Source organism: Pezoporus occidentalis, unplaced genomic scaffold, assembly GCF_034315485.1.
Source record: "Pezoporus occidentalis ecotype Australia unplaced genomic scaffold, CSIRO_AGI_Poc_V1 ctg234, whole genome shotgun sequence".
NCBI lineage: Eukaryota > Metazoa > Chordata > Aves > Psittaciformes > Psittacidae > Pezoporus > Pezoporus occidentalis.
The window spans coordinates 418659-445622 of NW_026914222.1; the positions used below are offsets into that span (position 1 = coordinate 418659).

The 26964-nt window shown below is 38.2% G+C and overlaps 1 protein-coding gene across 2 annotated transcripts; it reads left to right on the forward strand.

The window, feature by feature from the left end:
* Positions 1–902: 902 nt before the first annotated feature.
* On the forward strand, positions 903–26964 carry PAIP1 (poly(A) binding protein interacting protein 1). Of its 2 annotated transcripts, none has more exons than XM_062621785.1 (11): positions 903–991; positions 4441–4622; positions 10585–10773; positions 15092–15204; positions 19136–19247; positions 20466–20591; positions 23225–23331; positions 24682–24799; positions 24926–24980; positions 25572–25665; positions 26619–26964. In XM_062621785.1, exons 1-11 carry the CDS (start codon positions 961–963, stop codon positions 26707–26709), a joined length of 1218 nt encoding a protein of 405 aa, XP_062477769.1. In that variant the 5' UTR covers positions 903–960; the 3' UTR covers positions 26710–26964. The 2 variants fall into 2 exon arrangements, with proteins under 2 accessions (XP_062477769.1, XP_062477768.1); XM_062621784.1 differs by lacking the exon at positions 903–991 and adding an exon at positions 2830–3209.

Sequence of the window (26964 nt, forward strand, 5' to 3'; positions counted from 1 at the left end):
GTGCCATTAGGTAGGAACTTTACAGATGACAGCTTGCCCATTGCCTGTGTGTCTTGTCTTACTTCACACAGTCTGTAGTTTCTAGGTATGTGCTGGGCTTTATTTACATCAGTGTAACTGTTCCTGCAAAACATGCATTGCCAGAGGTGTCATACAGCCTCAAAACCAATGACTTACGAATAGAAGTGAAGTTAATGATTCAGAAAACATGTTTCTCTGAGAGTAATTAATAGGATACCCTGCTGCTAGATGTTCAGGAGACTACTGTGCTTTTAAATAAATCTATGGGAAAGATTCCAGTTAGAGTTACACTTTATGTACTAATATGGGTGCTCTATGTTTCAGACTCAGTAACCATTAAGTAGTGCAATGCCATGCCTTATCAATATAATAGGGATCAGCAAAATACCAATTATTCATAATATTTTCAGTTTTAAAAGGTAGAACTAGTCCTTTCCATTTTTTCTAATTATAAATAGGTTGTGAGCATAAAAAGCAAAAGAAAAATCTTAAAGTGCTTGTGTTCTGAATAGTGACAAAGTTGCAGTTTGTGGTTTCTCAGCACCAGGTGTTGCAGGTGTATACAATATTGCTTCAAAATTAGGTGATAGACTATTAGGTCTCACACTTAGGACAAAACAGGTAACTCCTTACAAATGGATATTTGTAAGTAATAATGGCATTTGGTAAAAGTTTTCATCCGTCATTGGGTGTCTCACTAGCGTAGCCATCTTGGATTGAAGTAACTGGCAGTTACTCAGGCCAGAACATTCGAAGCAGAATTTTAGGCATTGTCTAAAAGGGTTGGCTATTGTAGGTAGTATTTTGGGTATTGTAATTTGGATTTCATTGCCTGAAAAATTCCTTTTTTTAATTTTTTGTTTAGGTGTATACAGTCGGGTTCCCAGCCAAACACAACTGCTTTCATACAATCTCAAGTACTACATCTCTGAGGAAAAGATGGATCTGGTATCACAGTCCACTCTAAATGGTAAGTAGTTGCCAAACAGACATTAAATTAAGATAATATAGAATTATCTTAAGAAGAATTCACATTTATGATCACAGATGAAAAGTTACCTGTTCAGTAACATTTAATTCCTCAATAGTTGTATACCTTAAAGAATGAGATTTGCTTTTTTCAAAAAATTGATCTATTAAAAAGTGATGCCAGAGTATAATGATGATTTTCCTTTAAAGCCTCAGGAGCCCAAGACCAGTGGTTGAAAATCTCAGCTTCCTTTTTCACATTAATGTAAGCTTTTCATTATCCTCCTGGTAAGGTGGAGTCTGCAGATGTGACACGAGGTCACAAACACAGGCTTTAAAAGTGGAGCTGAAATAAGACAACACTACTGAATTTATTCCATTTAGTTATTTTAGTACCTAATTTGTGATCTTGAAAGGGTTGGTAATGCTGCTTAGATCTGGTTTTGAGAATTGTTTACACAAGGGAAGTATTCCGGTATTTTTTTGTCTCATCAAAACCTCCTACTGTTGCTCTCATTTCCTTTGCAGTGTGTAGATCTGTTAGTTTACCAGTCTGGCTTTCAGTAACGGTTGCCTAGGAACAGTTTTCCCATGAGCATAATGAACTTCAGCTCTGTCACCTTTACTGTCTGGCCAAGCCTGTCTCTCACCAAAAATCAGACCAGTTCATGCTTTGTGGAAGTCACAAATATTTTGCACCCTACACCAACATGCCATTAATAATTAAAAATGGTAAAAATGTAATAATAAACCAAATGGGAACATAACTTCTAAAGGCACCATTTTACAATCCAATTTATTATTTTTTTTATACAAGACAATGCTATTCTGTTTGGTTTTTTTTTAATAATGTTTCACACACATATGTGTATTTTTCACCCCCTCATGAGTTATGAACAGAGTTTGTGACCTGACCCCACCTCAGGCTTTGGCTTTGGCTGTGGAAGGGACAGAGCACCTTTGTGGGGTCAAGACCAGCTGTGGTGTGTTCTGGGCACCCTGTGTCTCCATTACCTGCCTCATCTTGAAGGCATATTGTGGTTTGATGGAGTTTGCAAAGTGAGTAGAGTAAGGCTCTGGGCTAAAACTGAACAGGAATAGGTGAATTAAATTGTGAGCAGGCACTTAAACTGAGTCACCCACAGTTAATGTGGGTTGATATTAGCAAAATATTAGCAAATATTAGTTAATATTAGCAAAATGCATTACACAGATAGATAACTGGCTCCTCCAGTTAGTTCCTGTTGGTGTGGAAGGTTTAAAAAGTTAAATCAGAATAGAGTTTGTTACCATGTCATGCACAATTATACATGAAAATACATTATTCTGAATAAGCATATTTATAGGAAATCACTCTAGCTGTACAATCATGTTGCCATGTTAAGGGCTCAAGTGTAGAATTCAGGCTGCAGCTGCGCATGCGAACGCCTCTCCTCTGCCTATATGTGCGTAGTGTAGCTACAGGTCTTCTGCTACGTGTAGCAGCAGTCTTGGTGCTGGTGGGGTCACCTCGCGCTGTGTGTTCCTGCAGGGGAACAATCACAAGAACATACTGTTTTGTGAGAAATGCCGTGCCCAAGCTTCCCTGCTGTTTGGGAGGCGTGACGAGTTGCGGCCCCGGAACCGGCTGCTGACACCCGCAGCCCGCTAGAAAGCGATCCCGTGCTGTGGTGGGGGCTGCAGACCCATCAGCTGTGGACAGGCGAGATTGTCATCGAGTCCGGTAACAACCTCTGTTCGTCCGCGGCAGCCGAGCTGGGCGACGCTCGCCCGGGCCCGGTCGAGCTGCTAACCCTGCGCTGGGGTTGCTATGGCGACAGGCATGACAAGTGCCGCGAGGGGGCGCTGTCAACTGAAAGTGAAGGGTTCGGGCCGCGGCAAGGCGGGACTCAGCGGCCGCCCTGCCCCTTTCCACGTTCCGCCCCCACGCCGTTCGCCGGCTGTCTCCCAGAAGCGCTTGAGCTGCCCCAGCGTGAGCATGTCGGATGTTTTCGACCGAACTCCGGGTGCCGGCCGACGCCGGGGTGCGGGCTGGGAAGGCACTGCTGTCCTCGGTGGTGCGGGAGCGCCGGAGAGCGGCGATGGGGCCCCCCTTGGGGGAAGCGGTTCGAACAGCTCAGGCTCGGCCGACGAGCAGCAGCACCAAGCGGGCGGCCTCTTCCCGCAGCAGGAATCACTGCGGCCTCCGAAGACTGCGCCTCTGGGCACCAGAATCGCAGGTACGGGCGCAGCGGCCGCCTCCCTGCCCCTCCCGAGGTCTCCGGTGTCAAAGGCGTAGGGGAGCAGCTCCCTGCAGCCTGCCGCGCTCCACTCGTGTGCCCGCAGCATGCTTCTCCTGCTTCGCTTGTACCCCCATTCGCCAACCCCCTGAGACTGGAGCCATGGGGGTTCGCCTCACCTCCCCGCGGCCAAAGCTCGGGGACGCGTGATTTTTCGCACCCCCATACGTAGAGGCGGAGGAGTCACCGCGGCCTGAGGACCAGCTCGCTGTGCACCCCAGCCATCCGCTGGGTTCTTCTCGGCATGGCACCGAGGAGAGCTGCATGGGGGCATCTGCACCTTTCCTTAGAAGAGTGATCATGTTTCTGGGTTGTGGGCCTATGGCCAGGTAAAGGTGTGGTGTGGCACTGCAGCCACTCACAACACCTCTTTGTCCACTTCCCCCCGTTCTGGGCCTTCACATCTGTGTGTGCATTTTATCCATCTGTTAAACTGACAGCAGATGGTTCAGCCTTCCTCTTATTGAAGAACACCAGCCTAAAGGTTTGCCAGAAAATAAACACAATCTGACAGTAATACAAAGCATTGTTTGCTGGTTAGCTTTTTCAGGTAGGTCTCAGGTTCCATTTTCAATAAACATAGGAGCTAATCTATAAAGATACATTTGGTACTCTTGGGAAATACTGTTTTGAAAGCACTCTTTCACTGTTGATTGGTTGTGTAGTTGTGGGGGTTTTTCTGCCAACAGTGTATGAGAAGAACACCTAAGTGTCTTTGAGAATTCTGGTAAAAATTAGTGTTGTTAAAAATCAGTCATGTCTTCCAATAATTGAACTTCAAAGTCTTGAATTTCTATCTGAAAAGTATGGAAAACCCACAAGATGAGCAAGATTTGCTAGTTTCTCAGGTTAGCTCTCTTAAAAAGCATGTTTTTGTGGGAGAGGAGAGAGCTCTTTTTCTTTTTTCTCTTTTTTTTTTCTTTCTTTGTTTTAAATGTTTCTTTCACATGAACATTGTGGTTATTTTCTATGAGGTAGAAGGACATCTAGAGTTTGCTAAAGTAAAAGCTTTATCCATGTCTAAGAAAAACAATGTATTTGATGTAAACTTGAAAGTATTTTTAATAGTAAAAGTATATTTTAAATAAAAATATGTATTATGTGTGTACTCAGTGTGAATACATACTAATTTAGTAAATTCTAAGAAAAGCTTTTAACAAAAATTTTTCAGAGCACCTGCCACAGACAGGGATTCCATCTGGATCACAAGATAAAGTTTCAGTTCTTGATTCTGAACCAGAAATGGCTGAACCTCAGGTGGCTGCAGCTCCTGTGATAAGATCAAACTTGTCTGTTAAAGCACCTGAGTTTTATCCACCAGGTTACGTCCAGAACTTCAATCAGAATTTTGCGGTGAGTGTTTATTTTCTTTTCTGCCAATGCCAACTTGCTTATATTCAAGTTACCATTTTTCTGAGATCTTGTTTAATCAGATAACTTAAATGCTTCATTTGCTGAAGAGATTCCAGAAACTCTGATGATAACCTCGGGAGTCACAGTCAGAATGTTAAGTGATAGTGGGTGAATATTATGGTGTATGTGAGAACATGAGATATTTTGTTAAAGCTTGCTGCAGATAACGATGTTACTTGTTGATTTTACCAAGCATTGATTGCATCTTTTTAGCAGCTACCTCTGTTGTAGTTACATCTGCATTGGATTTTAAGTAAAGGCTTAGGTACACGTTTATACAGATTTCAGTTTCTGAAGCAAGTGTGGGAGAAAGCTTGACCTTCATCTTTTCCAAGCACAAGACTTTACCTTTTTGAAATTTATTCTACAGTGGGTATGATTGACCGTGACTTTTAATTCCTCACTTAAAAGTGGTATTGTATCACCGAAGGGCAGAAAAGTAGGATTAGGCTCATTCCTAGCAGTTACCTACCCACATACCTAATACCTTTACAGCCAGCTTAAGGGTGATTTCAGATCAATGTTGTAGATGTATCATGTAATAAAAGTTGGTACTTTGTATTTTCTACTCTGTAGTCTTCCATGTTACTGCTTCAGTAAAGGGAAAGATGTATGTGAATTCTTGGAATATCCTTTTGTGCAAGCAGCCAAATTCTGGTATTGTACATAAACAGGTGGGAACAATGACTTTTACAAATACACTCAAGTGAATTTAAAAAAAAACAAAACAAAACAAAAAAAAAACAACAGAAAAACCCCAGACAATTTATAGAAACATACAGATTTTTAATAACTTCTAGAAAAATACTTGATTTGAATGCTAAATGTGGTGGCTTGGATTTAAAGTCTTTTCCTCACCAGTGAAATTGATGTTATCTTAATGTTGCCAGCTTTGCCAGTTTGCTGAATAGAATTACTGTCCTGCATAATAGAAGCCCGTAGCCGATATACAACTGCTAATGAAAGGCCAACACAAACATGCCTCAGTGAATTGGGTAATCTAGGGGAAAAATAACTATTTTCACTCAATATATGTTACGTGTTTTCCATAAGTAAAGGATTTCAGTTTCAAGACCAAAAAACCTGCCATTTGGGTTGTCATAGACAACGCGTGCTTACAATTACAAAGTTTTGAGGACACCAGTGTTGCTTTTCAGCTCTTTTGCGAAAATACACAGGCATGTAGGAGTTCCTGGTTGCTGTGTTGTAGGAATATGTAGGACTATGTTGTAGGAATATGTGACTCATCTATTAATTAAAATACCTGTTAAAATGCTAGGCAAATCCTAGAACATGTAAGTATGTTGCAGGGGCCTTAATAGTGGTGTTTCAGATGTTTGTGCTTCACTATTACAAAGTTTTTTGGTGGTTTTGGCTTTTTTTTTTTTCCTTGGTGCGTTTTTGGTTTGGTTGTTTCGGGTTTTTTTTTCGTTTTAATGGCTGAATTAATTTTACTTGCAATAAAAATAAGAAATTTAGCACATCTCATTATTACACAGAATTTGATCATGAGTTTTAAAATTTGAATCAAAATTTTGAGAAAATACTGCTTTTCTGACTTAAAATTAATATCTTTTATCTTTAATTTATAACATTCCCTGGAATTATTACATCTGAAAGCTCCATTTCTCTTCTAAAATACCCAGTGGTTTTGCTATTAAGCATTTATTGTTTTAGAAAAAGTGACAGATTTCTTGTTTAATTGTACATTATAGTAATTACTGTGCATGTCCATATCACATTTGCATATGAGATTACTTGATGACATCTGGTTAGTTCTGATACTCAAACTATCAGTTCGCTGTGAAGACAGTGTAAGTGGTACAGCACACAAGGCATACTAGAGTTTTCAGAAAAACTTTACCAGGACTTTAGGGAATAAAGACCCCATGGTCCCTGCCCATGGCAGGGGGGTTGGACCTTGATGATCTTAAGGTCCTTTCCAACCCTAGCTGTTCTATGATTCTATGGGATTATCTGTTTCCATACAGAGGTCGGTCCAATCAGAACTTGTGGAATTCTGCAGTAGAATTGGTGACTGGATTTAGGTTTGAATTGCTAGTTGGAAATGTCAGACTTGTTCTCTGGCACAAGTGTATGATAATAACATGGCTCTCACTACATCAGAAGGGCACAATGATGTCTTCACTTCGTAAGATGAGATTTGTATCATCTTAGGTGGAATCCGACCATCACCATTTGATCTGGCTTTGTTCTTTACTTCTTTTCATTTCAAAAAGAAGGAGGTTAAGCAGCCTCAGTGCTGGTCTTATATGTTTAGCCAAGCAGGGGGGGTGCCTCTTCCCTTTATACAGCATGGCAAGGTGATTTTGTATATGCAACAGTCTTTATGCTGTCCCAAAAGTGAAATTGTTACTTGGTGTGCAGAATGACTATATATACTCAGACTCGAGGTGTTTTATTCTCAGGTGTTTTGCAGAATAAGGTATTAGGTGGAAGCTCCACAAAGCTAGCACACCTTAGTTTTGTGTACATCAAATATATACATTTCAGAGAGCAAAGAAATTACTTATCATTGGTCAAAAGTTACCAAATATATTATTAATTAGTACTTTATTTTAGCACACATGCTTCATGAAAGGGGGTGGGGAGACAGCAAGCTTTTTGGGTCCTGAATTGGGCCAGTCAGCAATCTTCCTGTGCCACCTTCGCTTTTCACCCAGCTACTGCCCTTTCTTGTTGACCACTTGTTTTTCTAGTATTCACTTTGTGTTTGGCACTGTCTGGTGCAGGTGTTCTCCTTTTATCAGTCCTTTAGCTCTGCTTCTAAGGTTAAGGTAATTAGTAAGGAGTGTATTGCTTACACACAGTCTTGTTTTTACAAGTGATGTTGTTAATCACTGTTTATCACTATGGCAAATTCCATTTTCACTGTACATCATTTGTACTTAAGTTTCCAATAAATTTATTGTAAACTTGTTAAGTGCATATAATCTGAAAGTGAGAAGAGCTTGTTCCTAAGGGTCTGAAGAGAAATCGAATGAAGGATTCAGTGACGAAGTTCATAAGTGGAAGAAATGTTGTAAATATCTACCAGGTATAGGAAGGCGGTAATTAGCACATGTGCAGAAACTGAGCACAAGAGCAGACTTGGCTCATATATCTTCCTTTTTGTTACCTTTACATAAACCAGAGGAGTTTTAGTACCTACTGAGCTTTTTCACTATTGTTTTTTCGAAACTCATGAATTGACTCTTAGTAGAAGCAGAGGCAAAAGAGAAGCAAGTCATCTCTTAGCCAAAAAGAGGCAAATCCATTATCTTTAAATTGGTCAGTCTTTTGTTGTGAATAATCCAGGATCCCATCCTATAGCTAGCAAACATAAAGGAGAAGGATTAGACAGTGTTCGCTTGATTGAGAAATCAACAACAGAACAGAAATTCGTGGAAAATTTCTGTTTGATTTTCATGGCTTTGAATCACAAATTTGTAAACTTATAGCTTCCTATTAGCCAACTAATAAAAATAATAGGAGGGATTTGCTTTGCTTTTCTTTATTTGATACAGTAATAAGTGCTGTCTTCGCTTGTTAAAATCTGCCAGTGACAAATGTGAGTGGTTTATGTCTAGAAGTTACTGGGCTAAACATTATTATTTTTAAAGTATCAAGCATTACTTATTTAGCAATATACAACTTTATTATAACATCTGAATTATTCATTTTTCTCTCCTATTTGTTCTTTTTGCTGGCATAGTTACTAAAACCTCAATTGCATTTGGATTTGTGTAGTTAGTACAGGTAGATTAATGTGGTTACAAAGCCTCTGTGTTTAGCCTTTTAATTACAAAATGGGAAGAGGAGTATGAATACAGGGACACCGGTATACCAAATGATATTGGGGCTCCTTCCGGAAAGACATTCTCCTCCAATATTGAATTCCTATCAGGTAAGTATGAGAGGAAGATACCTTCCTCTCTGGTGAATGAGGATCTCCTAACAACCTGATGGCTGTCAGAAGGAGCAGCTTCTTTATGCTAGCTGCAGCAATAGCATTCCCTGCTATCTCCCTGCAGGAGAGTTTTTGAACAGGTTGTTTGGAGAAATGCCAGTTCATTTGTATATGACGAAGCTGTAGTCGTTGCACAATAATGTCATAGTTCTGTGGAACAAAATAGTTGAAGTTTATTGTACAGAACTTTTCCTGGGGTACTTGAAATTGCCTAGTAAAAGTTGATTTCCTTTAGCAAAATAGAGTATTTAGCAAATTACACATAGGCCTGTTACCCTTTATTCTTTGGCTTTGTAAGCTCCAAACCATTAGAACTGTAGGATACTTCAAGTTGGAAAAGACCTCTGAAGCTCCTTGACTCCCTTCCCCAGCTCAAAATAAAATTAACTTGGACCAGGTTGTTGAAATATTTATCCTTATAGTAATAACAATTCGCCACCATTTCCATAAACCCTTTTCTTTCTTTTTTCAGTTTCTTGTGGGCAATATTATGTAACTTTGTACAGTGAATAATACTAAAGACAAATATTCTACTTAATTAAACATAATAGGAAATCTTTCTATTTTTTTCTTTTATTATATGGATATGTCTCACCCTAGCTTAAGTTGTATAACCTTATGATGCGGATCTTTGAAGAATTTTGGAAGGTCTGCCTTTTTCCCCACGCATTCTTCACAGGTCATGAAATTAATGTAAATACTTAATTGTCAGCAGTGTCTTTCTGTGCAGTTCATGTCCAAATAAAAATCTTTCACAGATCCATGTTGCTTCACAGTAGAGGAGAGACTGAGGTGTTTTGAAGACAGAAAGTAAATTACATCCCTTCAATAAGGGAGAAGTGGTGGGGAAAAGGAGAATGTACTTACAACCCTTGGCAATGTATTTATGTCCACTAGATGAAGAAAATTGTTAGTTCACTAATATTTTTAGATAATTTTATTCTTTACAGTTCATGTATTTTAAACCTTTTTCTTGTTAACTAGTAGATCAGTTGACAGGCCTGATATTCTGTGTTACCCTTACGTCTTGAATAACTAATGATAAGTCATTTCTTTAGCAGTCCCTCTTTAGGCTCCTGCTTACACTTCTGAAATCTGTGTAAGAATGCTTTTCACCATCTTGTGTATAGCGTGACAAAGTGAATTATTTGTACTGTGTTATTACTAGTGACATCACAAAGTATCCTGCTTACTTTGCTGTTCCCCTCCCATGCTAGCATCATAATACTCCAGAACAGTATTGACTTCAGATACCATTACATATGTTCATTTCTGAATGAACAAAATTGACAGACTTCTGTCCGTCAGCAGGAGTGTCAACACTGATAAAGTGATATTGTGCAAGCTCATCCCTCCTTTAGGGAGCAGGTGTGTTTACTGTCTGTTTTTTAACCTCAATAGCTGCAAATTAATGCAGTACCATTTGAATAGTTTCATTTCATGCTTTGTAGTCTTTCATCCATTGTCAAGAGATGCAGATTCACTGACTTTAAAAAATACTTTTTACATGGGGGCACTAGTTGTATTTATTGTATTTCTGTAATTTCTTGCCATTCTGCATGTTTTGAAGCACTATATACTCTGTTTAAGCCCAACATAATTTGTTTCAAGTTTCCAATTATTTTTCCTTCTACATTTCGGATATATGCAGCACTGTTTGCACATCAGGAATGGGTGTTGAGCCTCTATTAGCTTTAGTCTTAACATATATACTTTATTGCTTAGTTAATCTTGCACCTAACTTGGCAAACTCTTTGATTTCTTTTGATCTGTCTTTTGATGTGTTTTGCCTGGAGACTCTATATAAAAATATTACTTAGTTCTTAAGATGATAGGACTACTAGAGCTTTCTGATGCCCTGAGGTCTGTGTTCTCTTGTGTTGAAGTAAACTGTTCCTTTTAAATAGTCGGTATGTTATTTCATTGCTATAGGATTCTTCCTTTGAAGATAGATACGATGGCTATCTGACTTTGGTGGAATATGTACAAGACTTCCTAAATCACCTCACCGACCAACCAGCTTGTTTTGAAACTGAAATAGAGCAGTTTGCTGAAACACTGAATGCCTGGGTCACTTCAGGTGAAGATTTACAAGGGCTTGTTGAGCTCATCTATCAGCAGGTACACTGTGTATATAACATTGATACTATGCCTCTATTACCTAGTGTCCAAAGTATGCATACCAGTATTGTTTGTCATGTAATTTTATCTATGTAGTTGTTTAATGAATTTTTCTTTTTAGACTGGAACATATAGGGAAAGATTTTGCTAAATCAAATCTAAATGGTAGCTCAGGTGTGGGATACTTGGGCTGTTGATAAATTTTTATCTCCTGGCTCACATACTATATTTGAAATGACGGTTAAAGGGAGTTGTATTTGAATTGCTTTATTTATGTAGTAAAGATTGAAGAAGTGCACTCTTAAGGAATGCCAGAGTTGTACATTTTTATTCTATCCTGCAAAGCAAGTTCCTTATACTACTCAGAAACTTTCAATTCCTTGGTATTTTAAAAAATTAAATTCATACCTACTGTGCTCATCAACCTTTGGGAAATACTCCTTTACTGACAGGCTTTCTTATTCATTTGGAATGTACCTATTTCAGAACAGCGTAACTAGGGGAAGGGAAAGCTCATCTAATGGTAACTAGGTCCAGTCCCATTGATGGCCATGGAAATGAGGACAGCGACCTTGAGCTGAACTCCATACTAATTGGAGGAGCCATTGGAACAAACAGCTTAATATCTGTTGGTTAGCAAATTAGCTGGTTTTACTGTCTTTTGGCCTTGTTGCAGAGAATGAAGTCACACTTGCCCTTGCTGTTCATTACCTTGTGCATCTTTCACTTTTCTGGGTTGGTTGGTTTTGAATTCTACCTTGGAGAATGCAAACTCTTATTTACCTTTTAAGTGCAGATACTTGCAGAATATTTTAATCTGAGGCATGTAGAAGCTGCATGACCAATTGATCATGGTACAGAACCGTAGAGTCTAAAGTTTCTTACTGTCATATAGAATTAATGCAGATTTAATTCACAACAGATTAGTGATTATCTGTAAGATTATCTGTGCTGTGTTTGGCAGCATTGTTTTCCCATCTTTTATTTGAACACATGGACAACAGTTTAAAAAGATTAACATATCCATGTAACTTTATTGGAAGAAAAAGAGGGATTTATCAGATTTTTAAATTTATACAAGTTAAATAGACTCTTACTTAATGTCTTCAGTGTTGTCTCTTTCTCTCCCCCCCTGTTTAAAAACAGGTCCAGTGTTAGGGTTGGCTGTGCCTTCTTCAACTGAGAAGCATTGAGTATTATTACTCAATGAGGGCTAGAGCGCCTCTCCTATGAAGACAGGCTGAGAGAGATGGTTTTGTTCAGCCTGGAGAAAAGGTTACTCCAGAAAGATCTTACAGCTGGCACAGGTTGCCCAGAGAAGTTGTGGATGTCCCATTCCTGGAAATGTTCAAGACCAGGCTGGATGGGCCTTTGAGCAACCTGATCTAATGGCCTGGCTGAACAGGGAGATATTGTGGGAATTCAGGAGAAGAAAGGAGAATCTATTACCTGTAGAAGGGAGTGTTGGCCCATCAGGAATTACAAGGATATTTTTGAATTATGGAAGGAGAAAATTGGAAAGGGGAAGGCACAGATGGAACTAACTCTGGCTACTGCCATAAGAGATAATAAAAAGTATTTTTACAAATGTATTAGCAATAAGAGGAGGGCCAAGGAGAACCTCCATCTTTTACTGAATAGCAGGGGAAACCTAGTGACCAAGGATGAGGAAAAGAATGACATACTTAATGTTGCCTTTGCCTCAGTCTTCAGTAGTCACACCAGCCATCCTCAGGGTGCTCAGCTTTCTGAGCTGTATGGCAGAGATGGGGAGCTGATTGAAGTCTCTATAGTTCAGGAAGAAATGGTTAGAGGCCTCCTGTACTCAGCACTGGTGAGGCCACACCTCAAGTCCTGCATTCAGTTCTGGGCCTCTCACTACAGAGAGACATTGAGGTGCTGGAGCATGTCCAGAAAAGCGCAGCAAAGCTGAAGTGTCTGGAGCACAAGTGTGATGAGGAACAGCTGAGGGACCTGGGGGTGTTCAGTCTGGAGAAAAGGAGGCAAAGGGGAGTTCTTCTCACTCTCTACAGCTATTTGAAAGGAGGATGGAACCAAGAGGTGGCTGGTCTTTTCTTACCTGGTAACAAGCAGTAGGGTAAGAGGTAACTGCCTCAAGCTGCAACAGGGGAGGTTTTGACTGGGTATTAGGAAAAATTTCTTCACCAAGAGGGTGGTCAGCCACTGGAACAGGCTGCCCAGTGCAGTGGTAGAATTACCATTGCTGGAAGTCTTCAAAAACCATGTAGGTGAGGCCCTCAGTGACATGGTTTGGTAATGGACTTGGCAGTCCTGGGTTAAAGGTGGCAGATTTACACCCGCTATGTGTAAAGACTAAAATGAATGAAACCCAAGACATGTACACTCTTCCCTTTGTCTGTGTATCAGGTATCTCAATCTGCCTATAAGTATTAATTATATACTTCCCCTTCTTCTTCCTAACCCATTTATGTCTCTATACAGAGTGAATTTTTGGTTCTCTTGTTTTCCAAAAGTTGAGCACTCTGACATTATAGCTCAAGAATCTTGGCTGTTTATAGTTAATACACCAACTGAAATTTCTCAAGATAAGTATTGGTAATTAGCCTTCTGCTTAGGTTGTGAGTTTTTTGAGTCGGAGATAAACTGGGATTACCAGCAACAATAATTCAGGGAGGATGTTACTGCACAGTAATGACTGGTTATTAAGAAGATGTAGAGGTGGGTTTTTTTGGTCTCTGAGTCATAATACCTAAAATTTAGGTCATAATACCTAAAACTTAATTGTTTCAGTATTTGATGCAACCACAAATGCAGACCAAGTACTTAGGAAGATGAAGTTTAGAAAATACAGATGAGGTTCGAAGAATTTGCGTGTGTGCTTGATTGATTTGGGGGGTTTGTTAGGAGAGAGAAGTGAAATTAAAGTGATGTATTTTGCTTTATAAAAAGGGGACACCTTTTCTAGTCCAAGCAACTAATTGAACCAAAGGACCAAAAAGCTCATTAGATATTTCACATGCCTCTTACTGGAAACTAGATTCTGGTTTACTATCTTAGCTACATAAACTTGTTGTATCTTCCAAAGACAATTCAGTTTTTACCAGCGACTTCATGCACACAGTACAGTTACAGTAAGTGCATTTTTCTCTGCCTGTAACTAGCTATAGTACACATAGAAGGTAACTAGATACAACGCATTGACATGCTAATGGCAAGATGCTTTTTATTTGAACATGTTACAAGCAGCAAGCACAGCTGTAGTGCTGATAGATGATCAAGATATAAAATGAATGTTCAAAGATGATTCAGCCATGGGAGAAGTTTAATGAATTCTTGATAATCCTATTTTCTTTTTGGCAGAGCTGCTGGAGTTACTTAAACTAGAACCACTTTTCACTGAAGCTGTATTTGAGAAAGAATCTCTAATTCAAGTGTTGTTAGAAGATAGTTTAAAATAATTGAACAGGAATAAATTGCCAAAATAAGGGGATGTTCTGCATTAAGTTCTAAGAGACTTTGAGTAATAGACAATATTGAATTTTCAATTGCTTTTTTCCACCTCTTAAAATTTTAAAGTATAGTATTTAAAGCAGAATATTTTTCAGACAGTGTATAACTTACATTGTAGAATTTCATTGCTGCCAGCTGTTTTTAGATGACAAAAGTGTAAATGTTCAGAGTAATATGACTTGTTCTGGAGAAAAAGACCCATCAAGAGCTATTAACTGTAATGATAACAGTCTTAACCTCCAAATCAGGAGTTTGCTATTCTGCAGATTGCTGGAGTGTGTAAAGGAGAAAGTATTTGTCTTTACTTGCCATGTTCTTATACTTTTTCCCTGGGCATTCATTATTGCCAGGAATAGTTTCCGGGATAAACAGCCCTTTGAATGAAGCAGACTTTTTGCTGTTGCTGCTGTTTTAATATACTCTTTGCTCCTTGAGAGAGAGAGTGTGTCCTTGGAAAAATGTTTTGATGTCCGGTGTTGATTTTTTTTTTTTGTAAAAACAGTTTTTAAGTGACCTTCAGATACTTTTTGGTTGCAGGTTATAGTGAAGAAGCACAGTTGAGACACACAGCATAATAGTAGTTGTTTTCTTAAAGATTCTTAAAAAATCACAGTACATGTAATTTTTTAAGTGCGGGAATGCATTTAGCAAAGTGTTGATGAGATGTAAAAATTAACATGACAAATAGTAATTATTAATCTTCTGCTCTTCAGTTGTCCTATCAACTGTTGTTAAGTAGTTTTCAAAAAAGCTGTTAAAGATACTTCCTGATAGCCTAATAATGATTTTATGAATAATTCCTTTTTTTCCACTTCTATTTTGGAAGGCAACATCTGTCCCAAATTTTTCATACATGGGAGCTCGCTTGTGTAACTATCTATCTCACCATCTAACCATTAGTCCACAAAGTGGGAACTTCCGACAACTGTTACTTCAAAGGTCAGTATCAATATGTAATTTTAAGCCTGTTACTTCCTCAGGTTACATGTCTTCTTACTTTGTAACTGTTAGCATCATGTGCAACCAGGTACATCTATAAAATAGTTTAGATTGAGGATTATTAAAGCACAGGTACATACTGGTTATCAAAAACATACATTTTAAAATATTCTAATATTTTAAAATATGAGAAAGGGATTCCATTTGGAGTTCTGTTGGCTCTTTTGACCTGAGTATCTCAGACTGATCACAAATTACAGGGTAAATTGGAAAGTTAATCAACTAAAGTTTGGAAGTATAGTAAATGCACATATATGTACTGTTCTTGTCCTTTGACCCTTGCCAAGACTGACTTCATTGTGGTTTGGGTTTTTTTTTTTCCTTTAATTACTTTTCTGGCTGGAGTTGCTGTGCAAGGTTTATTCACTGATCAGCTAACTGACTTTGTCTGTGAAGTGGGTGCATAAAATCCATAAGAATACATTTCTTCAGTTTTCAGTTTCTACAGAATTCCGAGGGCTTACAGTTTAATAGACTTTGTAGTTGACAAAAAAAAAAGTTTTTAAATGGACTATTTTAGATCTTTTAAATCTTACTGCATGACTTTTGAAGCAGTACACTGTAATACTTGAGAATTCTTTAGAAATTAGTCTTTTTCTCTTTAAGGACTTTTGGCTTTATAAACTTCAAGCTTGCTTCTTTTAAAAAGTTTCACTTAGTGCACCTATGTTTAGAAACAAAATCATGAAAAACTTCAACAGCAATGCATTATGATGATCTTTTATCCAGAGTGTAACTTCTGGAGTGTCATGGTTGAAGACAGCAGGTAGCTAAAAATGATAACAGCCACTTGCTTACTCTCCCTGCCCCTCAGGAGGATGGAGGAGAAGACCTGGGTAGAAAAGACAATTTAATAAGACAGAAATTGAAGGAAAAATAATAATAATAAAGCCAAGTAGTTGGCTTGCTGAAATGCAATGCATGTTTTACATCTGTGGATAACCTGTCCAATAGTGTCCATGGTGAAATCTGCTCCACAGTCATGATCCCATCTATATGTTGCATCTCCTCCTTGGTGGCCTGCATGAGGCCACTGGGTTAAAAATAATTCTCCCTTATGTTGCCAGTCCAAATCCACCTGAGACGCTTCAGTCTTAGCAGCCTGATCTACCTTTTGGCTGTTTTGATGTTCTTCAGTGGCCCAACTCTTGAGTACTTGAGTATCTGTCTACGTGGCATACTTTTACAACAGGTACTTTACCCAAGCAGCACTCATAACTATCTAGCCTCGTGACAGATCTCTGGATGGTATTCTTAAATAGTTGTTTAACTCTGAGGACGTTTAGGAGACATAGCAGTAGGATCATGCTGGTTTGAACATCCCTAGAATATTCAAAATTCTCAAGCTATTATAATTAGCCTGGAGAAGAAGAGGAAGATGGAGGAAGGTTTCTCCTGCAGAAGAAAGGGAAGATGGAGGAACGTATCTCCAGCAATGGGTTGACTCTCCGAGAAGGTAAAAGGTGTAATTGCCAATAGATTCCGATAGATGGCTCCCGAAGTACAGAAATGAGGCAAGGTTGAGAGAGACCAGGTGAGTCTCACAAGCAGCAATTTTATCATGTCATAAGCCAGTGTTACAAAGTACAGCAAAATAGTAACCTTAACCCAGCCCCCATAGTTGATAAATATCACAACAGGCAACATGTACAGCAAGGAAGGTGTTACCACAACTCTGAGAACACACACAGCAAGTCTGAGGGAAAATCAATCAATATTGTGACCAGTGACTGTTAAACTAATATAATGAATGCTTATAGCAAATTTGTTTTAACACACTGTGGTCAGATCTGTTGTTAGCTCAATCTTTTGTGCACCGTGTTGAGCTCCCAAAAGGACTGTCATGGTTTAACCTGACAGGTAGCTAAATGCCACACAGCCACTCACTCACTCCTCCAGTGTACTCACAAAACAACTAAAGCATCAGTGTGCTATTAGCATTATTCTCATACTGAAGCCAAACCACAGCACTGTACTGTACCGGCTACTAGAAAGAAAATCAATTCTATCCCAGCTGAAACCAGGACACAGAGAAATGGAAAATACTTACATTTTCTCTCTTCCCCAAATGAGCCTTTTTGCCTTCAAAATTACGACTTTTATTTGGGGATTTTTTTTTTTAAATATGTTTGTTACTTGAAGGAAATAATCTGTTAAGGTTGGGTTATCAGGTTTTTTAAAGCCAACCCAATAGATAACATCAATTTTGGCACCCTGCTTATGTTTTTATTACTAATACAGATGTAATTGGGAAGAGGGATAAACAACCTAACAGTATAACCACAGAGAGTTCATCTTCTGTTTCTCAACCCAAGTTTCTACTTTAAGCAGCTGAAATAGAAAATGTAGATTTTTTCGTTTCCTTAGTGTTTCTTAATTCACAACATAACCATAGAGAGTACATTAGAAGTCTGTCTTTCCTTTATCTCAAATACTTTCTAATTCTGGTTTTGAACTGCTGTGTAAGCTTGTATGTTTTTGGCACAGTTGTTGCGTACTAGAAAAATTACCTCTCGGCCGCATTATCTTAATCCTCTGTATTTATATCTAGATTATAGAATCACAGAATGGTTTGGTTTGGAAGGGAGCTTAAAGCTCATCCAGTTCCAACCTCCCTGATACGCGCAGGGACACCTTCCACTAGACCAGGTTGCTCAAAGCCCCGTCCAGCCTAGCTTTGAACACTGCCAGGGATGGGTCAGCCACAACTTCTCTGGGCAACCTGTGCCAAGGCCTCACCACCCTCACAGCAGAGAACTTCTTCCTAATGTCTAATCTAAATCTACACTCTTTCAGTTTAAAGCCATCCCTCCTTCTACTATCACTATTTGCTCTTACAAAAAATCCCTCTCCAGACTTCTTGTCAGCCCCTTTAGGCACTGGAAGCTGCTCTAAGGTCTCCCTGGAGCCTTCTCTTCTCTAGACTGAACAATCCTAGCTCTTTCAGCCTGTCTTTATAGAAGAGCTTCTCCAGCCCTCTGATCATCTTTATGGCCCTCCTCTGAGCAGCTCCACATCCTTCTTATGCTGGGGGCTCCAGAGCTGGACGTAGTACTGCAGGTGGGGTCTCACCAGAGTGGAGTTGAGGGGGAGAATCACTTCCCTTCACTTGCTGGTCACGCTTTTCTTGATGCAGCCCAAGGTGTGGTTAAGCTTTCTGGACTGCTAGTACTCATTGCCAGCTGATAATCAGTTTTTCATCCACCAGTACCCCCAAGTCCTTTTCTTCAGGGCTGCTCTGAATGCACCCAGCCAATATCCATGTTTGGGATTGCCCCAGCCAAGTGGCCTTGTTGAACTTCATGAGGTTTGCGCTCACCCACCTCTAAAGCTTGTCAGGGTCCCTCTGCATGGCATCCTTCCCTTCCAGCATATCGCCACACAGCTTAGTGTCATGAACTAGGCATCACTGTCACTTAAAATGGTTAGATAAAGAATATATTGAGTAAGTGTAAAGGTATCTAAGACAGTGTGGGCAGCACCCTGAAAGGGGGAGTATGGCTTTCACAGTAATATCTGGGTTTGTGGACATTTGGCTGCCTGAGTTAAACTTCCTGGACCCATATTCTTATATGTAGACCGTAACTGTCTTTTAATTTTTCCATGTTGTAATTTGCTCTATTTCATTTTGCTCTCTCCAATTTCAGCCGTTGAAAACATCATCATGTAATCATATGTATTCATCTAAAAGGAGACAAGTCCATGGTGTCTTTGTGAAGTGCTCTCATTTCCTTCACAAATTGTACTTGCCAACATTCAGCATGTAACAGCTGCAATGTAGTTCATAAATTCTTAGCATTCTGTTAAGTAAATATCATGTTAAATACATTGGGATGTTTACAGATGTATGACTTTGTTTTAATTTTTACAGGTGTCGAGCAGAGTATGAAAACAGGGATGAAGCCACCAGAGCAGATGAGACTACCCAAAAAGAGTTTCATGCCTTTGTCCTGTTCTTAGCTGAACTCTACCTTAATCTAGAGGTAAGAAGAAACTTCCGTGTGGTGTGGTTCTTTGTTGACTTTTTGTTGTGTTCAGGTAAACACTGAAAATGGCATGTAATTTGAGGAGTTTTTTTCTAAAGGGAGAGGGGAATAAATTAAAAGAACTTTAGAACAGTTTTGTTATAATGTGTGTCCAGGAAATAGGACAAGATCAGTAGAAGTTTATATTTTTTGAAGTGTAAGAAATTATAAAAAAAAACCAACCACAACCACCTTTGGAATGCAGCTTTTGGTATGTTCTTTAGACTGGCAGTACCCCCAGATGAGTACACTTCACCAGCAGAGGAAATGTTACAACCTTGCAGAAGCAGATCATGATCAATAACCCATAATTCAGTATCCAGTCACCAATAGGAGCTATTAGCACACCCTTGAGGAAGATGTGGAAAGTTTTAAAATGGGCAATTAAAAATGTAGGCCTTTAAAGATACATCTTCTGAAGGTTGAGCCCTTGTATTATGCTTTAAGCATGTAATCTTGTATTTAGATTGGGGTTTTTTTGTATCTGTAATAGGTGCAGAAAAGTTTATGTACACTTAAAGCTTCTGACTCTTACACTTGTGAGTTCAGTAAGGTCACTGCCAAAGTGTACTTAAAGGTATTTTAGCAGGATTATTTCAACAGTTTGATATAAGCAAACAATATAAAAATGTTGTGCTGGCATAAGGAAAGAAAATAAATATGTGAGTTTTCCATTTCTGTTTGTAAGTAGGCCTTGAAATCTGCTTTTCACTTGCTAGAAGTAAATGGGAAAATTTACAGAGGGCTTTGCAGGAGGAGGAGTTGTCCAGTTCTGTGGAACTTACGGTTTATTTTTTTAACTGTTTTCTATACTCTCTTAAATACATAATGAGCACCTTCCAGAAGTAAGCCACTACAGCTGTAGAGAATACATATCGTAACATGGGAAAGAGCATGGGGTTCTGGGAATCTGGGATTTTGTGGACCATTTGCCAGGCATTTGGTAGCTTTTCTTAGCAATTTACTAGCAAACAAAATGCTAGGCATGCATTGTTATGTATATGTCAGAATTGCAAGGTATTCTCAAAGTCTGTGTTCTAAAACAGCTACAGTATGTGGCATGTTCTTCCAGTTAAAGACCTCAGCTATGTTGATCACAAACCAAATCATAACAGCATTCAAGAGATGAAAATGTGACTAAATTGATTTCTAAAACGTCTTTTAACCTTGTTGCAGATTAAAGGAACAAAGGGACAGGTAATGCGAGCAGAAATTCTTCAAGAAGGCCTTCGGGAATTACTAAATGCGCTGTTGTCTAATCCTGTGGACAGTAATCTGATATGTGCAGTGAAACTGCTGAAGGTGAGACAGTAGTTTTAACGGAAAAAATGGTCAAGTTTTTTAACCTTCTTAACTTTGGAAGCAGTGGGGGAAACTGCAAATGAGGAAATGTTTATAAGGTTTTATGCATTACATCATTAACAGAGGAAGCTATACTTGTTTGCTGTGTTTTTCTTCCTTAGTACCATTATGAAATTGAGCCAACAAAAAAGTAACATAAGCTCTAAAAGTAAAATGAAAGGCTGTTCTTATACATACAAGAGCAATGGAACTGAAGTCAGGATGCAGACAATTAAGCAGTCACTTCAGGTCTCCTTTTGCTGTTTCTGGTGTGGGAGAAAACTAACCAATTTGAATGAATTGTGGGGGCCTATAAGGATGCTGGGGAGGGACTCTTTGTTAGGGACTGTAGTGATAGGACAAGGGGTAACAGGTTAAAACTTAAACAAGGGAAGTTTAGACTGGTTATAAGGAAGAAATTCTTTATCGTAAGGGTGGTGAGGCACTGGAATGGGTTGCCCAAGGAAGGTGTGAATGCTCCATCCCTGGCGGTGTTCAAGGCTAGGTTGGACAGATCCTTGGTTGACATGGTTAAGTGTGAGGTGTCCCTGCCCATGGCAGGGGGGTTGGAACTAGATGATCTTAAGGTCCTTTCCAACCCTAACTGTTCTATGATTCTATGTTCTCTGTTCTGAAGGACGTGTCTGCCACTTTTTGTGGCAAAAGGTTCTTGATACCAGTTATTTCATCTTGTATTGCCTGTATCATTGCTACTGCACAAATAAATATATTCCTCTTTCATGATGAAAACAAACCTCTTTGCTCTTAAATTTTTCCTTAAAAAAATGGTGGCTTCTATGCAGGGAGAAATTTTTCTCTTTGCTAGCCATGGTTATATTCATAGTTGCGAAAAGACTTTTACAGGAAAGCAATTTAAAAGCTAAACAGCATTTTTTTGGACTTTAGGTTTTTTGGGGGAAAAAGGGGGTAGGGGAAGGGTGGTTGGTTGTTTAGTTGCTTTTTCCTCATTCTTCCCTCTTCTTGCCACTCCACTGTTTTTCAGACTCTTCTGTCTTGAAATGCAGGAAGCTTCTTTTGATATGGTGAATAGGGAAGAGAGGTTTTACATCTTTCTGTTTAAACTTTTCATTTGAAGTTAGGATGTTTAAACAGGTTGCTTCAAAGCAAAAACGTGAGGTTGTATTCAATAAGCACAGTCCCTCCTGTGGTCAATCCTTATGTTGGCAGTGCTTCCCTGAAGCAAGGCCCATTGAAGGACTTCCCAAAAAGGCAGTACACAAATCATGAGGTTTTCCAGTGCTGCTGGTTTTTATAATTGTTCTCAAAAGAAGGTGGACGTCTTGCTATTTGTGTGAATGTTCTTGGAATATTTACTTGACTTCACAGCATCCATTCAAAATAAAAGACAGCAATCTAAATCATTTTATGACACAGTACTAACCTACAGAGTGTTACAGAACACAGGTTTGGGGGGGGTGGGGTGATGCAAGTGTTCTCTAGTGTCTTACAGTAGCTACAAATATTAGAGTATATGTGTAGCTAGATTGGGCTACTTCATGAAACAGAATCACACAGAATCACAGAGTTGTTAGGGTTGGAAGTGGTCTCTGGAGATCACCTAGTCCAACCCCTTGGCTTCATTATTGAAGCAGTAAATGTCTCCTGTTGTCTTTTCCATTTAATATAGTGATAGATACAGGTGTTTTACCTGTTTGCTCTGCAATATGTTTATTTGTAATTAAAACTCCTTGGTGCTATTATCTAATTGTCTAGGATCAGGGTAGGACTGCAGTAGAAAATTGAGAACACCAAACAAATGCTGACCAAGATGCTTGCTTTTATCTTTGCATTTTATTCCTTTGTATCATCAGGTGCCGTTCCAGGCATTTTGGAAAGTGTAATATTTATGCTGAGTAGATCAGGAATTGCTGTTAACTTTGATCACAGAGGCAAACTATTTTTCTTGTGATTTAATTCCTACTGTGCAATTACTGGGCAGCGAAGTACCTATTTTTAACAGAAAAGGCTTTCATCCACAGCAGTAGTAGACTATCTGCTGCTAAAACTTGGCATCAGCTTCAGCCTCCCAGATTTTATGGATTAAAATTCAGGCTGGCTTAATTAGATAATTCTTAGCTCCTCATATATACCCAGATGAAATCCTCTGGCATGTGTGATGCTAGCTAAGTTTACTGAAGTGTTTCTAAACTGTTTGTTAAACTCTTCATTATTCTCAGGTAAGCTAGTGGCATTATCTGCAAAAATAAGGTCTCCTATTTTTATAGCATATACTTACATAAGATCTGACAAATGTCATTGAAGAGTTGTTTCAAATCACATTTCAACACTGAAAAGAGAGAAGTGGTTGTGAACTTCTTGGTGACATAAACATTGGACATAAAGCTACCATACTGCTTGTAATCTAAAATAAACTGTTTACAAGATCTGTTAATCTGTTTAGCAAAAAGGTATTGGGAATTGGGAATGTCAGTCCTCAAGCAGTCATGCAGTACGTCTAAATGTTATGAATTGTTACAGAACCTGTTCTTTTGACAGTTTATTAATGTTTTATAATTAAAAAAAAACTAAACAAACAAGAAACAAAAAAAAAGAAACTAATCCAATGTCTTTAGTTGACAGGCTCAGTTTTAGAAGATGCCTGGAAAGAAAAAGGAAAAAGTGATATGGAGGATATTATTCAGAGAGTTGAAAATGTTGTGTTGGATGCAAACTGTAGCAGGTGAGAAGATAAATTTGTGTGCAGTGGGGTTTTCTTATATTAAACAGAACACCTTAAAAATCTTCAAGAATAATGAACAACACATCCAAAACATTTTAAAAACGTCTATTTATAAGAAGGAAGGGGATGTTTGGCTCACTTCCTATGTATAAAATCAGATATTTCTTAATTGAGGAGGCTTGGGGAGATTGTTTTTTTTTTTAAAAAAAGTGTATTTTATGTTTTGATAGGTATGTGTGTCCACAGTAATGATTTTTTTAATTTTTTTTTTTCAACTTTTTAGATCTTGAAATCTTTCGTAAGTGCTTTGGTTTCTAAGAGCAAGTGTATATATACAAGGAGACAACTGTGGTGATATCTCTTAGTTTATACTTTTAAATATTAGTTTAACAGTATTAGGGTTATATAAATATATACAAATAACTATAAATGTAAAGGCAAAGTGAAACTTGGTTTTGTGTTGTTTTTTCTGGAGAGCATGGTCTTAGTGCAGTCTGGAGAACAATGAGTGGTATCAACAGCATGAATGAGGTGATCTGATTCTGTTGTACTTCATCCTCAGCTTCTTGCAAATTCACTAAAAACCTATAGATGGTCCAGGCACTGTGACCTGATATCTTGCCATATGGAGGGAGGCCAACAGGTAGCTTGTAGCATCTGTGGGTTGTAATTGAGCTGTCCCCAGGGAGGATGAGGAAAATTTTGTTTCAGGAACCTGAGAAAATTGATAGCACAAGCAAAGGCTTCAAAGACACAGAAGCACAAACTTACTTTAATAGAGAAAACAAGTGAAGATTTTATTTATTCCTTAATGAGAGTCTTCTGCATGAACTTGCTTAAAAGAAAAAAAGCAATTTCTGTTATTTTAGGGGTGAAATGACTCGTGATATCTAGTGTATTGGAGACATTACTTCTCACTGTTGACTGCAAAATTACAGTGTGATTAAGAGGGCTGAAGTTAGGAGAATCAATTAGATTATTAAATACAATTTGAAGATCATTTGCCTGTTTTTCCCAGTACAATCCTTTTATCAGAAAAACTTGTGCTACAGGTTTGGTATCTTGATAAAAACTATAGCAATTTTTGTTTCATATGGGCTCCTTACTTCACCACAGAGGAAGTGGAGAGGGTGAGTATCTTATACTTGATATATAAAGCATCTAGACATGGGGGGGGGGTGTGTGTGTGGAAATTAACTCAGAGTTATCTGTCGACTGGACCAGGTTTTGTCCGTTATAGAGCTTTTGGGAGGGGATTTAACTACGTAATATTTGCAAGATGTGAGAAGCCCAGTTTCCTACTTCGCACAAAACATTCTAACTTTTGGAGTGCTGCTTTTTTTATTTCAGAGATGTGAAACATATGCTTCTGAAACTAGTAGAATTGAGATCAAGTAACTGGGGTAGAGTTCATGGATCTTCTGCACATACAGAAGCTACCCCTGAAAATGACCCTAACTATTTTATGGTAAGAACATACACTTCAGTTCCTTAATTGTGAATTTAATTTGATTCATAGACAGTCACATTGCTGAAAACTACAAACAGCTGTCTCTCTGAATACGTATAACTTTCTGTGTAACTTTATTCTTAGAATGAGCCAACATTTTACACTTCTGAGGGTGTTCCTTTCACTGCAGCGGATCCAGGTATGTCAATAGCTTAGCATACCTTTCTTCTTAGTCTTTGAAAAGTTGTAATCAACTTTGTCCTGTTGAAGTACATAAAAAGTTGTTCTTCAAATTTCTGAAATTCATGCAGATTAAAAGACAAAATTATGTCTGAATTTCTGACTTTGTGTAACCCATGCCTTATCCTGCATTAAAAGAAAATAAATATTTGAAATGGAGAGCATGTATTTGAGTTCCTGTCACTCAGAAGAATTTGTGCCATAGTTCTCAGCACTTGATCTCTCCAGAAAGCCAGAAATCTTCAAGTCAATTTTTTGGTTTTTGTTAGTAGCAAAAAGGGTTGTTTCTTCCTTAGTTTCCTTGTTTTCTGTAATCTGAGCACAGTGTGGCATGAAATCTCTTGCAGCAGACATCTGTGCCTGGGAAGTTAGGTATCATTCTTAAAGGTTAGTTCATGTCCTGAGAAACACAGTAGCAAGAGGTTTTTTTCTATAAGATGTTTCATACCATTTTGGTTTCATTTAGAAGGTTATTTTCCAACCATACAGATGTATGGTAATTTAGAAGACTAGTTTTATATATTATTCAATGTCATTTTTGCTTTGCCAGATTATCAAGAAAAATACCAAGAGCTACTTGAAAGAGAGGACTTTTTTCCAGAATACGAAGAAAATGGAACGTATCTGCCAGGACCTGGAGATCCGTATGTTTTCTTTTTGAGTGATAATTTTCTTTTTTTTTTTTTTTTTTAATACCAGTTCTTTTTACTGCAGACTCAGAAATCCAGTCTTGCCAAAAATAAAACTAAATAATTAATAGTTACCTCTACAGTGGAGGTTAGCTGTTTTGTAATCACACAAATTTGAAACATTTTATATTTATCCAACTGAGTGGGTTAATTAGAATTCAGATATTCATATACATGTACAAACAAACTCTTTTCTGCATTATAAATAAATAAATTTGCAAGCAAAATGAAGCAGCAGACTTTCAAGTGTTGGTAGTGAGACAAACTGAATTCACTTGAGTGATATGCATATACATCCCAGCTAGAGATGATTACAAAATTTTCAGTATCTCAACATTTGTTACGGTTCTTTCCTTAGAATAAGTAGTATTCCTTCAATGGTTATTCAGTATTCCTTTGGAATTAAGGTTTCATGTATCAACAAAAAGGAATGCAGGTTTTTATATAAACGGATTCTTTAACTAGTGTGCAACCAAGGCGGTGGATGCACTATTTGAACTAGGATGCTGACCAACCAAAAAAATAAGCTAATATAATGCTAATTATGGTTTCTTGCAAATAGATCAATACAGATGCACTATTGAATTTTATGAAGCTTGGTTAACATTATGGCACTTACTATCATCTTGGAAACTATTTCTGTTTTTAAACTGTGGACAGTGTAATATGATCCAAAATGGTGACAAGCACTGTCACTATTTGTACCATGCCCATGCTGCTTTGAGGTTTCTATTTACTTATTTTCTTAGTTACCCATGGTTTTTTTCCTTTTCAGCTCCTTTAGGAAAATGTCATAGTTAACAGCTATTTACAGAGCTGTGTTTTATTTTTGACATCTACATAAATGTTTCTGAAAAGCTGTACTTAACGTCTTTGGTGATTTTTGTTTTTGTTTTTTTTTTCCCCAGGTATTTTGATGACATTGATGATGAGATGGATCCAGAAATTGAAGAGGCATATGAAAAATTCTGTCTAGAATCAGAACATACGAAAAAATAGTGAGATGTTACACATTAATGTTAGTTTATTAAGCCACTTTATGGTTAGAATTCATGGGGATAAAAACATTTGTACCAAAACAGGGAGCTTGAGTTTCTCCAAGTACTAAAGTTACACAATTGTCATTAACAGAAACTGCCAAAAATTGTAAACTCATGCCCTGTATCTTAAAATGTTGTGTATATAATCATAGTTTATTTTATGTACAGGTATATGAACAATGTTTTGGCTGCAATAAAAAATATTTTAAAATTA

Excerpts from the sequence above, each read along its gene's own strand:
- PAIP1 (XM_062621784.1), top strand. The coding sequence starts at position 2,969 with ATGTCGGATGTTTTCGACCGAACTCCGGGTGCCGGCCGACGCCGGGGT. Across the intron at positions 3,210-4,440 it reads TCTGGGCACCAGAATCGCAG|AGCACCTGCCACAGACAGGG; the intron begins GTACGGGCGCAG and ends AAAATTTTTCAG. Across the intron at positions 25,666-26,618 it reads CTGCCAGGACCTGGAGATCC|GTATTTTGATGACATTGATG; the intron begins GTATGTTTTCTT and ends TTTTTTCCCCAG.